Raw genomic sequence first — 15,934 nt, forward strand, 5'->3', positions numbered from 1 at the left:
CGTAAAAGTTAAGATGATGCCCACTTGGTTAATATAGAACTTGCAACTAACATAATTGCCTGGTATTTTTCCTTTGCAATGTAGTATGCACCTGAGGATATAATCGAATATGACTATGAGTATGGGGAAGCAGAATATAAAGAGGCTGAAAGTGTAACAGAAAGACCTACTGTAACAGAGGAGACAATAGCACAAACAGAGGTAAAAACAAACTAGTGCCTTTGTATGTGGTGTCTTGCTGTTCGTTGTCCTGTGGTTCCTCTTGTCCTCTGTTCCTCAGACTTATAAACTTTCACTCAGCCTATTTCTACAAATCAATAACTGGTTTTATTTTTACAGTAGCTGCCCTGAAGAAATGATGTTTTTTTGCTTATCCTTCCTTTCATTCATGCTCTTTATATCCCTATTCATTTTATTTATGTTTCCCATTCCATCTTTCATCACATTTTACAGAAAAAGAAATCAAATTTCAAAAAGAAGACAAGGACAATGGCCACTAAGTCAAAGGAAAAGTCCAAAAAGTTTACACCCCCCAAATCTGAAAAATTTGCATCCAAGAAGAAGAAAAGTTATCAAGCAACAGCAAAAGCCAAACTAGGGGTAAAGGTAGCAAAGAAAAAACAATCAAGATCTATCCTAGATAAGCTGGAAGATCTCTGATGATATGTCATAGTTCTAACCTAACTAGATGAATACTCTTCTGGCTAATACCATAACACAATTAAATCATCATTTCCACATATTTGGAGTTCCCTTGGATTTTTACTAGATGTTTTCTTTTTAGGCAAATATCATTGACGATTTTCAAGAATACAACTATGGAACAATGGAGAGTTACCAGACAGAAGCTCCTAGGCGTGTATCCGGTACAAATGAGGTAATGCACAAAGACAGGATAAAATCACCATCTCACTTTTCCAAAATGGGTGGTATGCCTTGATACACCTGACTCTGGATGAATCTATAATCTGTGTACAGTTTTATGCTTTCATTCTTTTGTTGAGCTAATAGAAACAATAACATTGGTTTGCTATTGCCGAAAGCAGTTCATTTTAACGTAATTCCAATTCAGATTTTGCATGATACTTTGCTTCATGTAATTGCTAAACTGATCAGACTGAATTGGTTGCTTTCATTTTCTTGCTTGCTCCTGGGAGTAAGCACGTTTCTCAGCATGTTGTGATAATGAATATTCACAACATGATCTGAGTTTGAGGAGGAAAATCCTGTAAAGTGAAAATTGTATCATCAAATGATACAATTACAGTTTATGCCATATAACCAATAACCATGCAATTTTATGACAGCCAGTGTTTTTAAGTAATCAGTATATTTTTATTAAATTTATTTACATTTCTAAACATATTAAGGATGAAATATTGTATATGGTTAAAATAACCTATCTTAACTTTTTTGTTGTTATTTTCTATGAAAATACTTTAGTACATAGAAGTACAGACACTCTTCCTTAATACCGTAGTAAATATGCATTATAATCCTGATAAAATGAGCATAGAATTCAGTTTAAATTTGTTAATATACCTGGCATGTAATTCTTTATTATTTTGTCAGAAATTGGGTATGAGAACTATCTGAGTAATTTAGTTACTAGAAAATGTATGTAGCATGTATCCCAATGAGTCAAATAAATTAAGTGGTGCTTTATGTAAAAACATGGAATTTAGAATGTCAACTTTTTGAGTGAGAATGAATTTTAGTGCTTTTCTAGTCTAAATTAATAATTTACCAAAAAATGAATATCATCATTATGAAGATAGTTTATTCTCACTATCTGTAATCCAAATCTTATGGTTACTGAACATTAATCATTTTTATACATGTCTTCATTCAAACAAGTTATTTAAAAACAGAAATCAAAGAATAGCAAAACAAAACATAATTTGTAAATCATGATAATCATAAGATCAAAGAAATTTCATAAAAACTGCATAAGTAATAAGGAATTACTCTTGAGAAAAAGAAAATTATACCAGGTTTTTACTTTTCTATACTTCTGAGGAAGTATTATTAATGCAACCATTACTTCTAAGCTAATATTGTCTCTCTTTATTGGCTTTTACATGGATATATTTTATTTCATTGCCTTAAGTTTGCAGAGTACAATTTGTATTTTATTTATTATAAAGTACTCTGATGAACAAATACCCACCTATGTACCAAATTGTAACAATAACTACTTTCAGCTGACATTGATGTTAATGTGTTATTTGTTGAATTGAGAGTCAAACTTAGCTAACAATTGGATTTAATGGCAATGTTTTTGAATGCGGTTTTTAATTACACAAACCTCAAGTATATGTGTAATTTATTCAAATCTTAAACTGTAAAGCAAGTATCAAATTGACGATGCTTTCTTTAAATTAACAAATACACATGTTGACTCCATGTGAATATTTGTAGTTTATTGGGGAAAAAAAACTTTGAAAGCAATATTTCTCTGTACATATCAATGTACAGATAGATATATTTCTTTTGATTTTCCTGAAAGGCTAGCTTTCCAGGCCTTCAGGTTTATAATATGATTTGCCTGCTTTGTACTCCAATTGCTTTATGTGACATTCCATCAAACTGTAATTGCAAATGCTTACTTTGCTTAACTAACAATACACTTCATGTTCTCCAATCCCTTACAATTTAAATGAATAGCCATATCCAGTTGAAGATGTATTTACTGAAGAATATCTTACTGGAGAGGATTATGATTCCCAGAGGAAAAATTCTGAGGATACACTATATGAAAATAAAGGAATAGACGGCAGGGATTCTGATCTTCTGGTAGATGGAGATTTAGGCGAATATGATTTCTATGAATATAAAGAATACGAAGATAAACCAACAAGCCCCACTATTGAAGAATTTGGTCCAGGTGTGCCAGCAGAAACTGATATCACAGAAACGAGTGTAAGTTGGTATTAAGCTGTATGTCATTGTATCTCTCGCTCTCTTTTTTTTGCCTTTGCACATTTGAAATACAGGTTCTATTACATTGTAAATTGTGACTATTTATTACTTCTGTAACACCTCCATCAAGTATTTCTCTTTGGGATTATCAGGAGTTGTATCTCCTGTGCTCACCACTGGAATCTTCACTTTAAAACATAAATATTGAATAGAATTGAAACCCATGTTTCTTGTCATTTCTAAGATTGAAATATAGCTATTATTATTCCAAGTTGTAAATTTAACATCTGATCTTTATGCTATTTTATTAAATTTAATCTGTTCATCTTTCTTAGAACCTTGAAATGATAAAACATAATTTACAAAAGTCTCTGTCTTGCTATATTTTCAAGAAACACTAAATCGCATTTTAAGATTCAGTATTATTTAATAAACAATCTTTTTCACTTTTGCATAATTAAACCATGATCAGTTTTCTTACTAAGAAAAAAAAAATAATAGAGTGTTTTAAATGTCCATTAGTAGTTAAATTTTTCCTCTTCTACCCCCGCCTTCGATTTTTTTTTTTTTTTTTTTTAAATTGGAAGTAGTCTTAATAGTTAAAGACTTTCAGGCTGCTTTGAATTTTCATTCAACAGATAAATGGACATGGAGCATATGGAGAAAAGGGGCAGAAGGGAGAACCAGCAGTAGTTGAACCTGTAAGTACTCACATGAATGCATTTTAAAGCTAGTTACAATTACTTAATTTAAATTATTTGCTAACATCATCTTAAATTATTATATATGCTCATGTCTTACTATTGAAGACCCTGCAGTCCAAAATGCTTCTAATTTGACACAAAATATATGCTAGTAAGACCTTTTGCTGAAGTGAAGTTTCAGTAAACCAACAAATTATAGAGATGGAATTTTGGACTTAGAAGGTTACTGGGGCTCATGTAGTATAACTTTATCAGCAATAAAAGAACATGAGCTCTAAAGGGTTTCAGTAACTTTCCACAGGTTCCAAATGTTTGGTGGTTGAGGTATAACAACTCTCTTTTTTTAAATTTTCAATTCAGTGATTTTTCTCCCCTTTGATCTCTAGGATTTGATTTTATTAGAAATACATTACTTCACAAAAGAAGCTTATTTGTTTCATGTTCAAATTGCATCACATAATACACAAATATCTTCTAAATTTCATATCTTTTCATTCCACAGAAAAAAGTTCTGATGCATTCTTAAAATGATTTTGTATATACATTGATGTTAATAGTATTTATGGTAATGAGAGGAAGTAAATTCTTACTGACAAGTAATTTTACTTTTGCTCCTTTAAATCTGAAATTGAGAAAAAACAAGTAGAATTCAAGATAACATGTTTAACTGTATGTTTGCTCTAGCCTCACGAAAATCATTTCAGAAATTTCAGTTACATTAAAATTTATGTATTTGAGGGGGCTTCAAAAACTTCATAAAGAGGAATTAAAAGATGATGAAAGTTTTCCAGGAACTTTTGAACCGCTCTGTTGTTAGACGTAACACAGGAGTCCTGGTGTGGTGCTGTTAGATAAGCACTAAACTGCTAACCACAAGGTCGGCAATTCAAACACACTTGTTCCTTGGAAACTCTCTACAGGGTCGCTATGAGTCAGAATGGACTCAACTGTACTTAACAACAATATAAAACACAAGATGCAGCTTTAAGTTCATTATGGTCACGTACCGCATAACTCCAAAATCTGGGAAAGCATGTCATATGCCAACCAAATGCTTTCAAAAGAATTTTTTTTTCAGAATTAACTTGTCTTTGTTATAAAATTATAAAACTGGCATTTTAAATAACAAAGCATTGTTCAGCCTACTGAAATAGCAAAGGTTTTAGGAATGGGTTCTTATCCTGCAATATTTCTCTATTCTCTTTCTTATTTAAGAACTTACAACCCATTACTTTTGCCTGGAATTTTCTTCCTTTTACCTGAACAAAGGTACATTGCTGTTGTTACTACGTGCAGTGGAGTCATGGTTGTGTCAAGCATTGCTCTGTGTGCTAGGGAAAAGTTGACCAACTTCATTTTGTATGTCCTTCATGGGAGCACTTAGCATGTTATACATACTAATGTAATTATTCTTAATATTTCTAGTTACCATAGTTTAGATAAATTATGTGTGCTTTTGACATTTGTTTGCCAGAATCATCCCACCCCTATAAGATATTTTTGTAAGCACTCTGTAGGATAAACACTGGACTTTGAACCACAAGGTTGGTGTTCTGTGGCCACCAACTGCTCTATGGGAGAAAGAAGAGACTTCCTGCTCCCACAGAGATTTGCAGCCTAGGAAACCCTACACAAGGTCTCTATATAAGTCCGTACTGACTCAATGGCAATGAACAACAATAATGCTAATTAGAAATAATATTGCTGTAAAAAACAGAAAATCGCTTATCACACTTATAAAAATACCACACAGAGGGAAGGCATCACTGGCATGCAAATTTAGAGCATGCATGTTATTTGCATAAAATATAGTGATTTGCATATTCTTTGACAGCAGAGAATCCCATGACCTTGAATTTCTTCCTTTCTTGTAGTAGAAATATTGAATTTACTTCTTAAAATGCAGTGTTGTATTGCTTTATTAGTTAAGAGGTTTGCAACTGTATTTCCCTGATAATGTCTCTTTTATTATTATTATTTTTTTTGCTATAGGGTATGCTTATCGAAGGACCACCAGGACCATCAGGACCTGTGGTATGTAAATTAAAAAAAATTTTTTTTTTGACTTAAATTTTGTTGTTGCTATAAGAGTTCCATTACATTATAAATTTATATAATTTATATATTCAGACTATTATAGAAGCAAGCAACTCTTAAGGGAATTGGGAGCCTTGATCTGCCTTCTTCAGATTTGGCTATCCAATTGATATTCTTTTGATTGATCAAAAATTAAACTTTATTATATGTCTTTTTGTTGCCTAACTCGCTACATCTTCTAGCACCATCCAGGAGGATTGACACAGTGGCTGTAAAAATGGGTTCAAACATGGGACTGAATGTGAGGATGGCGTAGGATTGCATAGTGTTCATTCTGTTGTTCAGAGAGTTGCTATGAGTCAGAACTGACTCTTCAGCACTAAGAACAACACTGAAATTATGAAAATAAAGAAAACATATCTTATTTTTATAAAAGAGGATAGAAATATCCCTACAGAAGAATGAAATTAAGAAGTGTGTAGGGTGACTGTAGAGTAAGCCTAGCTCGGGTGGCACAACGGTTAAGTGTTTGTTTGCTAACCAGAAGTGCAGTGGTTTGAACCCACTAGCAAATCCAAGGAAGAAGGAAATAGTGATGTGCTCCCATGAAGATTACAGTCTAGGAAACCCTATTGGCTAGCTCTACTTTGACCTATAGATTGCTAAACTAGAATCATCTTGAAAGCTCAAAACAAAAGGTTGACATATATATGTTACCTATGTTTTTAAGTGGAGTAATTCTCTCTCAGTGCCATTTCTTGGCAAGGCTAATGCCACTCATTGGGTCTTTATTCAGACCCACTAGCAAGGTCAGGTCAGTACAACTATTCTGAGAGTTGTACTGACCTGACCTTGCTAAAAAAATTCTTCTGTCTTTTTGTGGAATTAAATTCTTGTCATCTGAAACAATACATAATGATGTCTCTAAATCTGTTTTTATCTAAGACAGAGAATGTTAAAATGCCTTCAAACTAAATGATTTTTAATATTTTCAACTTTGCTATCACATTTTTTTGAGGTTTAATTTTATGAATATACAGTTTCTTCAGTAGGACATGAAAACCAACTTCTACGTCAGGGACTTAACATTGGCAAACCCTCCTTTCCGGTTTTTCCTTGGAATGTCTGCTTCTTTCCTGAGAGCAGCTTCATAGAAGAACAGTGGAGCTAGCCATAAAATGGTTCCTATATGTTGCCTTTTCATAGGAAGTTAAATAGGGCAATTGTTTGGGAGAAAAATATATTTTTATGAAGTACAAATGAGTTATTCTTTGATTTTAATGGACAGATTTTCCTGGATTCTTTTGGGATTAAGAGCCTGACTCAAACCATGAATTATTTTCCATAGGGTCTCATGGGTCCTCCCGGACTACAAGGCCCCACTGGACCCCCTGGTGACCCAGGTGACAGGGTAAGTAAAAGGATACCTGATTACAAAATCATGTAACACAGATGAAAATAATTTTTAAAATATTGTAGAAATTAAACATGTTATCCTTCTGGGAAGGTTGTGGGTGTATATTAAGTCCTTGTTGTAGAGTTAATTTTCCAAAGTATAATTTTAAAAAGAAGATTAAAGAATGTGTATTAATCTAGCCTATAATTCTAAGCAAACATTTTTATTAGTCAATTTCTTATTGATTGGAATCCATTGCATTAGATTTAGTTCTTAAAATTTTAATTCCATGAGCTTTACTGAAATGGTTAGAGGCATTTAACTGGAGGCTGATAGAATGGATGGATAAACTTGAAATTATAATTTGGAGCTAAAATCCTAGGTCACATGATGAAACAGATCAAGTTTTTGTTAAATCTCTCCAGTACCTGTTTGTAAAAGTCTTTTCCCATTTTTATTGTGCCCTGAATTTTTATTTTTATTTTTCCCCCATCTTTGAGTATCCAGCAAATATGTGGGTTTTGTTTGTTTTGCTTTTGCTATTTTAAAAATCGTGCTAAGAAAGGGTCAGACATCTAAATAATCGATATATTTTGTACTTGAAACAAATACAATTTAAGAACAAACCCTCTTTTTAATATAAGCTCCATGAATAAAAGATTCTGAAGTATTTCAGGAAATCTGACCTGGGTGTTAGCTATTTAAGATCAAAGGGCATGAACAATGTGCTATGCAAATGCTACTTTTCACATGATCTGCTTCTTTAATCCAGTGTGCCCAGTCTGATGCAGACATTTATTTGTAACCAGTCACTTTAATTAATATTGTCTCATTTACAAATTCCATAGTATTTTTTAAAGAGCTTTTTACACTGTCCCTTAAAAAACATAGATATATAAACGAACCAGAAAATTTAGGTAATATTTTTGAATGAAAATTTGTACTTACCAAGTTTCATTTGTTAGGATCTGATGTAAGGGTTTATATAAGCAGTTGTTCAACCTTTTTACTTTCAAAGTTTGTAAATCTTATGGAGAGCCTATTGAATTTATATTATAAGTGAAATAATATAGTCTTGTGAGAATAGAGTTAATGTTATGGTCAAGGTGTGTTAACTTCTGAGCAGTATTGATATAAGGATTATTTATTGAGCATTTGATTTTAATTGTATCTTTTGCATGCATTTATTGATTGATTTTAGAATTTAGCACTGCCAAGTAAGACTTGAAGGTTAAAAAAAAAAAAGTCTACTTATATTGAAAATTTATGAACATATGTTTTGTACCTACAAGTAACCTACTCATATACAAATAAATATTTAGTATTATTTGTGGTTATAGGCATACCTTGTATTTTTAATTGGACACTGGACACTACAGTAATACCAGGGGGCTTTAAAAAGTTCGTGAAAAGATTGAATTAAAAGATAATGGTATTTCCCCACAAATTTTTTGAAAACCTCTTATATAACCTTCATGTGCAATATTTCATCACTAAGCATTTAAAATATAATAGCAATTGTTAGTTGTTAAGTTTTGTTGAGCTGTTTCTGATTCATATCAACCCTGTGTAGGGTTTCCAAGCTTAGAAATCTTGGTGGGAGCAGAAAGCCTCATTTCTCCTATGGAGCCACTGGTAGGCTTTAACAATTGGCTTTACTCGCAATCTAGTGCTTATCATAGAGACCCACCATGCTCTAAAATTAGTGATTGCCTATGGTACTGTAAGGTAAACACTGGACTGCTAACCATATGGTTGGCCTTATAGACCTACCAGCTACTCCTTAGAAGCCCTGTGCCAGGTCGCTATGAGTTGGAACCAACTTGAAGGCACTTAACAATAACAACAAAAACATACAAAGAGGAGTCCTAGTGTGGTGTTTTAGGATAAGCACTGGACAACTAAGCGCAGGGTTGGTGGTTCAAACCCACCAGTTGCCCCTCAGGAACTATAGAGTTGTTATGAGTTGAAACTGACTCTATGGTACTTAACAACAAAAAGAACATACTATAAGGGATATTTAAATATATATTAAGCCTATCAATTTAATTTCATATAAATATTGTATTGCTTACTGTATGTTATATCTTATCTAATTGCAAGATTCAAACTTGAATTACCCAGTTCTCTAACACTGAGAGAGATATGAACTTATATGAACTTATACAATTTGAATACATTTAGGGCAAATTTCTTATCTTAATTGGATTACACATTTATAATCATGCATTACTAAAATTATCTAAATCTAGTACAGAGTGTAGTGATTTGGTAAGATAAGCATGGGGCTTCGAATCACACGGTCAACGGTTCAAATCCAAAAACTGCTCAGTTGGAAAAAGATTAGGCTTTCTGTTTCCATGAAGATTTGCAGTCTCAAAAACCTGATACAGGGTTGCTATGATTCAAAACTGACTTGACGCGCTTAACAACCAACAACAAACCTAGTACAATGAAATATGACTCTTTCTATGTGTATCTTCTTGAAGGGCATTAACCAAGGAGTAGTGAGCTTTCTGCTCCCATAAAGATTTGCAGCCTCAGAAAACCTGTGCAGGGTCACTATGAGTCGGAACCGACTCTACGGTACTTAACAACAACAACAAGTGAACAAATGAAATATCAATTGCACATAATTATGTTGCTAAATATTATTCTATTTGTAAAAATACCAAGTATTTCATTGTTTATTTACTTATTTTAATTATGCCATTTATGTTCCTAGGGCCCACCAGGACGCCCTGGCTTACCAGGAGCTGATGGTCTTCCTGGTCCTCCTGGTACCATGTTAATGTTACCTGTAAGTCCGTCTATTGTTATAAAGATGACTTGATACTTTGTTAACTTGTTCCTGAAGAATATTGTTGAACTAGAGCAATCAACTGAAAACCATTTAATGAGGAAGACATAATGGAAATCAAACAGGAAATTAAGGGGAACTTAAACAGTAAAAATTCTGATAAATATCAATAATTGCATTAGAGTCAATATTACATTGTTTTATTAGACTTCTGGTAATAAAGTTTAGATCTTTTAAAAAACCTACCCAACTATGAGGTTTATCCAAATTCTTATCATTAATAAACATTTCATAAGTTATTTAAAATAATAATATAATATTTATCACCATATACACTATACTTGAAACTATTTACAGACATTATCCACTGTTCAACATTTATTTGCTTTACTCTAAGTTCCTTTTTTAGGTTATTTACCATAGTTCTCTGAAAAACAATTGTATTTATTTATCAAATTAAATGTTATAAACTGATTTCAAAAAATGTGTATTTAAAGTAAAAAAATTAGTCTCATACTTCATTTTGAATTAAAAAGAGAAGTTTCAGAAATTTAAGGAGGAGTATTAGGAAGAACACGTAAAGAAAAATAATATGTATCACAGATAATGTTCATGTTGAATCCAAAAGTTTTGCTAAACAAAGTAATGATTAATCTATAACCATCACTGAATTTAGTATGCTTGACAATTTTTCAAATGAATTAATATAATGGGTTTTATGCATATACGATGCATGATGGTTTATTTCACAGTTTTCACAGATTATAGAATTTAGAATTGGAAAGGCATCTGTAATATGTTCCCACTACAAATGGTGAACTGTGACGCAGACAGTTTTCATAAGGATTACAGAGAAAAAAAAAAAAAAAAAAAAATCAGATCTCATTTCTCAGCATGGCATTTTCTTGGACTTTTGTAAAATCCCAACATTTTAAGTAGATGGTTTTCATCTAGTGATCAAGACACATAATCGAACATATTTGACAAAAACAAATTCTGAGAATTTTGTGTCAACTCTTCCTAGTTTCGCTATGGTGGGGATAGCTCCAAAGGGCCAGTTGTCTCTGCTCAAGAAGCTCAAGCTCAGGCAATTCTTCAGCAAGCTCGGGTAAGAAAGGACAAATATGCAATCCCCGAGTCTGATTCTGTCTATATCATTCTTGTCCTGTGTTCTGTGTGTGTACGTGTTTGTGTTTGTGGGATATGAAAGCATGAGAAACAGAATGCTTATTTCTGAATACTCTATTAAGTATAAGTAGAAAAAGTAACAAAGCTGTATTTATTTTTTCAAGTAGTGACATTTTCTTTACTTGAATATTGCAGTTAATAAACTGATCCTTATAATATTGCCATATAAATTCTGGCTGTCTATTACCATAATACATAAACTTTCTATTTTATTTAAGAATATTAATGGATTAGCATTTATTCATGTTTTAAACATCCAGTTACTTCACCCCTATGAAGTGATGAAAAGAATTAAAGAATCAACTTTGAAATACTCTCCTCATTATATTCCCCCTTAATATGTTGTTGTTGTTGTTATGTGCCGTGGAGTCGGTTCTGACTCATAGCGAACCTGAACAGGGTTTCCAAGGCTGTAAATCTTTATGGGAGCAGGAAGCCTCCTCTTTCTCCTGTGGAACAGTTTTGAACTGCTGACCCTGAGGATAGCAGCCCGATTCGTAACCACTTTGCTACCAGAGCTCCTTCCCCTTAATAATAGACTAGCTTAAATTGTCCATAAAATTAAGTTTCTCAGATATTCATTTTGTTTCAAAAATAAAAGCTTTCAAATATGTATTCAAGGTTTGGTTCTATTATCCTCTTATTAAAAACTGCTAAATATTAGCTCATTTTCAGTTTAGAATAGTTTGTAAATTGAGATTGACTATTATCTATAGATTTAGAAAATATATAACTACATTATAAAAAATTAGATACATTGCACTTAAATATACATATGTGTGTAAGAAAAACAGAAGAATATATCAGAAAGGAGTTGGAAATTTTACAATATTTTTATTCCTAGTAATCTTTTTTTTTCTTAAGGAAGAAAAACATGAAGGCTTATATGCATATGATACATACCTCCTAACTGATATAATTTAGTCTGTGATATAATTTAATTAATAATACCAAATTTATGTGTGCATAAAATATTTGAATATGTGAGAGTTGTAATCCATTCTCAATATTTGTTTACAAATTATTCTTTATATGATTAATTATTCCTAAAATCTTATAAATTATTTTACTTTGGAAAATGTAAGGTACTTATTTGAGCTTAAGTTTTTTATGAGACCATTCAGTCCTCAATTTATTAGTCCCTTTACCCTACTTGAAAAATAGGTGGCAAGCATTGCAATTCCAATTTTTCAGATATTTAATTTCAAGATTTGAGAAATCTAGTGTCAAAATCTCATTGTGAGTAGTGGAATTTTGCAGATTCTACATTTTTCATCTTGTGTACTCTTCTAATATTATTATGAATATTATATATTGCAATAGTATTTTTGACTCTTGTCATAATTCTAAATTTTCATCTGTCAGTCTCAATAATATTGAGAAATAGCACTGCATACTAATTTAACATTGTTTAAATTTGTATTACTTTTCTTCTAAATAATCTAGCCTTTTCAGTTTTCTATTTTCATATTCCTAATATTCAGTGTAATAAAAGTGCATGCAATCATGATTATACCTAGTATTATGCAATATACATATATTTTTCTATGTATCATTAAATTTGCCAAAGTTGAGATTTGTTCAAAGAAGTTTATTAATACATTACCTGATAAGTTTTGCTTTTTGCTCTATGTCTTTCATTATAATTTTTCATAAATGTTGCTAGAAATTTTAATTTAAATTATATTAAATTGACCACTACTAAAAGTATTTTCAGTGAGAATTGTACCTTTGCATATCAGAGTAGAAGCCCATTCATTATTCTGAAATATATTTCAGAGCAGTAAACTTGTTAGCTGTTACGTTTCTTGTTTTGAAATCTATTGTAATTTTTATAATTGGATGAATCATAATAATATATGACAGATTGTATACGATGTCTGATACTTGTATAGTATTTTTGCCATTCTAGAAACACAACTCTTTAGTGGTGTGGGATTCTTTCCAGCATGTAGCTGTGTTGATCATGCATAATTTAAGAGTAACTTATTAAAATTAATAATATATTGTTATACATTCTTCCAGAAGTACATTCTTGATCATTTTATTTTCCAGATTGCTCTGAGAGGTCCACCTGGCCCAATGGGTCTAACTGGAAGACCGGGTCCTGTGGTAGGTTACTAAAAAAGATATTATATGTTAAAATAACCATAGTACAAATTTCTTAGAGAACTTCTGACAGGCATTGTTCATTTCTATGGTTGGTGAAAATAGGGTACATATACCTATTTAAAGGGAGTCCTGGTGTGACGCTGTGAGTTAATGCACCAGACTGCAAAGCCATTTGAACTGCAAGGTCGGTGGTTTGAGCTCACCAGCTGCTCCTCGGAGATTCTATACAGGGTCGCTATGGGTCGAAACTGACTCCACGGCACTCAACAACAACAATAATATAATTAAGGGTCATGTATACAACTATTCAAGTCCTGGTATAGCACTGTAGGATAAAACACTGGACCACAATGTCAGTTTGAACAGCAGAGTCAGTGGTTCAAAGTCACCAGCTGCTCCTTGGAAACCCTATACTGGTTTGCTATGAGTCAGAACCAACTCCATGGCACTGAACAACAACAGTGACATACAACTATTAATTTCTTAAAATGTAAATGTTCAAATTGATTAGCATAATATTCAGTTACTAGGCATCAGACTTGTATTAAACAAAATTTGGCATTAAATAAATAAAAGAAGTCTTAGATACTTGTGCACAGTATTAGTACCATGTTTAAGTATTTGGCTTAAACTACATACTGCATGCATTATTAGGAATTAGTGAAATTCTTTTCTCTTTTAGACGCTCTTAGAAAGTAACAGTGTTTGTATGATATATGCTAAGGTTCTTCAAATCATTCATCTAAAATGTCTTTAATTACTGTTGAAATTTAACAAATGTTAAGAAGTATAGCAATTGACAAAGGCCATGAAGATAGTTTCCCACTCATGTTTTCTCCTTAACAGAAAAGACCTCTGCAGTATTCCATCCAAAATTCTCATAAACTTCAGAATTAAAGGAATAAATATTTAACTACTATTTCAAATATTTCTCAATAGGTAAAACTCCTTCATATGACTTCATATGCTTCCTTGAAATAATGTTATGCGTAGGATCTATTACTCTGAATGTTAAAAAAAAACAAAACTTATATTTGATGTACATAATAGACACATAATGCAGTCCTGGTATGGCCTTGAAGGATAAGCATTGGACCACAAGTTGGTTTGAACAGTAAGATTATCTGTTTAAACTCACCAGCTGCTACTCAACAATCCTATACAGGATTGCTATGAGTCAGAACTGAATCAACAGACAGCAAGTAGACACTTATAGCAAAAATACCTTGATTATGAATGAAATGTTTAGTATTTTAATTATTAATCCATTTTACTGATCAGATTTAGATTACAGATACTTTTCTTCATGAATTTTCTTCAATAGTTCATAATTTAGTTATGTACAAAATCTACTTTCTCTTATTCAAACTTGAAATGTTACAGAACTTCATGTATTTTAAAGGGCTGTAGCTTGAATCATATGAACTCATGTGGAACATATACTGGTAATAAGTTCCAGAGAATAAATATTATATACATTGTCATTGTTGTGTCATTGAGTTGGTTCACACTCATAGCAACCAGTATAGGGTTTCCAAGGAGCAGCTGGTGACTTTGAACCACTTGTGACCTTGTCTAGGGTTTATTATATATTGCTGTTTTTCTGACACTAAAAATACAGCCATAAGTCTAGAATGGCTCTGATGGCCTAACAGTTTGGTGCTTGTTGGTTACTAATTAAAAGGTTGAAAGTTCATACTTATTCATCGACTCCATAGGATAAAAAGTTGGTGCTCTACATCCCTAATGATTACAGCCAAGAAAACTCTATGTGGCAGTTCTTTCTCACATGGGATCACTGATTTGGAATTAACCAAAAGCACACAACAATATCATTTTATAAAATATGAAATAAGTTAATTTTTGTAATGCTGGTGTGGCATTCTAGGATAAGCACTGGACTTCTAACCTCAAGGTTTGCAGTTCAAACCCTCCAGCCATTCTTCAGAACTCTTAACAGGGTTGATGAGTTGAAACTGTCTTGTTAACAATTAATATCAACAACAATTTAATATTTACTAGATTATTGTTGTTAGATCAGCTTTACATATCTGAGGAAATCTATTATTACACTAGTGTTTCCAAAGTAAAGTTCCAGAGCTGTAAACTTGACACTGTAGTGATACAGTTCTCCAGGATTGTTGTTGTTGTTGTTAGGTGCCATTGAGTCATTACCAACTCATAGCAACCTTATGCACAGCAGAATGAAACACTGCCTGATTCTGGGAAACCTCACTACTGTTGCCATGCTTGAATCCATTGATGCTGCCACTTGGCCAATCCATCTCGCTGGGGTCTTCCTCTTTTTCTCTGACCCTCAACCTGACCAAATATGATATCCTTCTCCAGTGACTAGTCCCCTCTGACAATATGTCCAAAAGTATGACAGACGAAGTTTGGCCATCTTGGCCACCAAGGAATACTCTGGCTGCACTTCTTCCAACACAAATCTGTTGGTTGTATGGGCAGCCCATAGCATTTTCAATATTCCCCTTGAATACCATAGCTAAAAAGCATTAATTCTTCTATGGTCTTCCTTATTCACTGTCCAGGTTTCGCATGCATATGAGGTTATTGAAAATACCATGGCTTGGGTCAGGTACACCTTTGTCCTCAAGCTGACATCTTTGCTCTTCAACACTTTAAAAAGGTTTTGTGCAGCAGATTTGCCTAATGCAGCATTTTGTTTGATTTCTTGACTGCTGCTTCCATGAGTGTTGATCCAAGAATGAAGTCCTTGATAACTTAAATCTTTTCTTTGTTGATAAGAATGTT

General features: G+C 32.5%; 1 protein-coding gene across 4 annotated transcripts in view; it reads left to right on the top strand.

The window, feature by feature from the left end:
• COL11A1 (collagen, type XI, alpha 1) overlaps positions 1–15,934 on the top strand; it is a 357,092-nt gene that overhangs the window by 135,305 nt on the left and 205,853 nt on the right. The window contains exons 6-14 of one of the 4 annotated variants that reach the window (XM_006830900.1): positions 85–201; positions 785–877; positions 2,668–2,922; positions 3,561–3,623; positions 5,619–5,660; positions 7,012–7,074; positions 9,785–9,859; positions 10,884–10,967; positions 13,103–13,159. In XM_006830900.1, coding sequence (XP_006830963.1) covers positions 85–201; positions 785–877; positions 2,668–2,922; positions 3,561–3,623; positions 5,619–5,660; positions 7,012–7,074; positions 9,785–9,859; positions 10,884–10,967; positions 13,103–13,159 — 849 coding nt within the window. Of the gene's footprint in view, positions 1–84; positions 202–453; positions 607–784; positions 878–2,667; positions 2,923–3,560; positions 3,624–5,618; positions 5,661–7,011; positions 7,075–9,784; positions 9,860–10,883; positions 10,968–13,102; positions 13,160–15,934 lie in introns of all 4 variants that reach the window. The other 3 variants (XM_006830899.1, XM_006830901.1, XM_006830902.1) reach the window with 3 other exon arrangements.

Source organism: Chrysochloris asiatica, unplaced genomic scaffold, assembly GCF_000296735.1.
Source record: "Chrysochloris asiatica unplaced genomic scaffold, ChrAsi1.0 scaffold00002, whole genome shotgun sequence".
Taxonomy (NCBI): Eukaryota; Metazoa; Chordata; class Mammalia; order Afrosoricida; family Chrysochloridae; genus Chrysochloris; species Chrysochloris asiatica.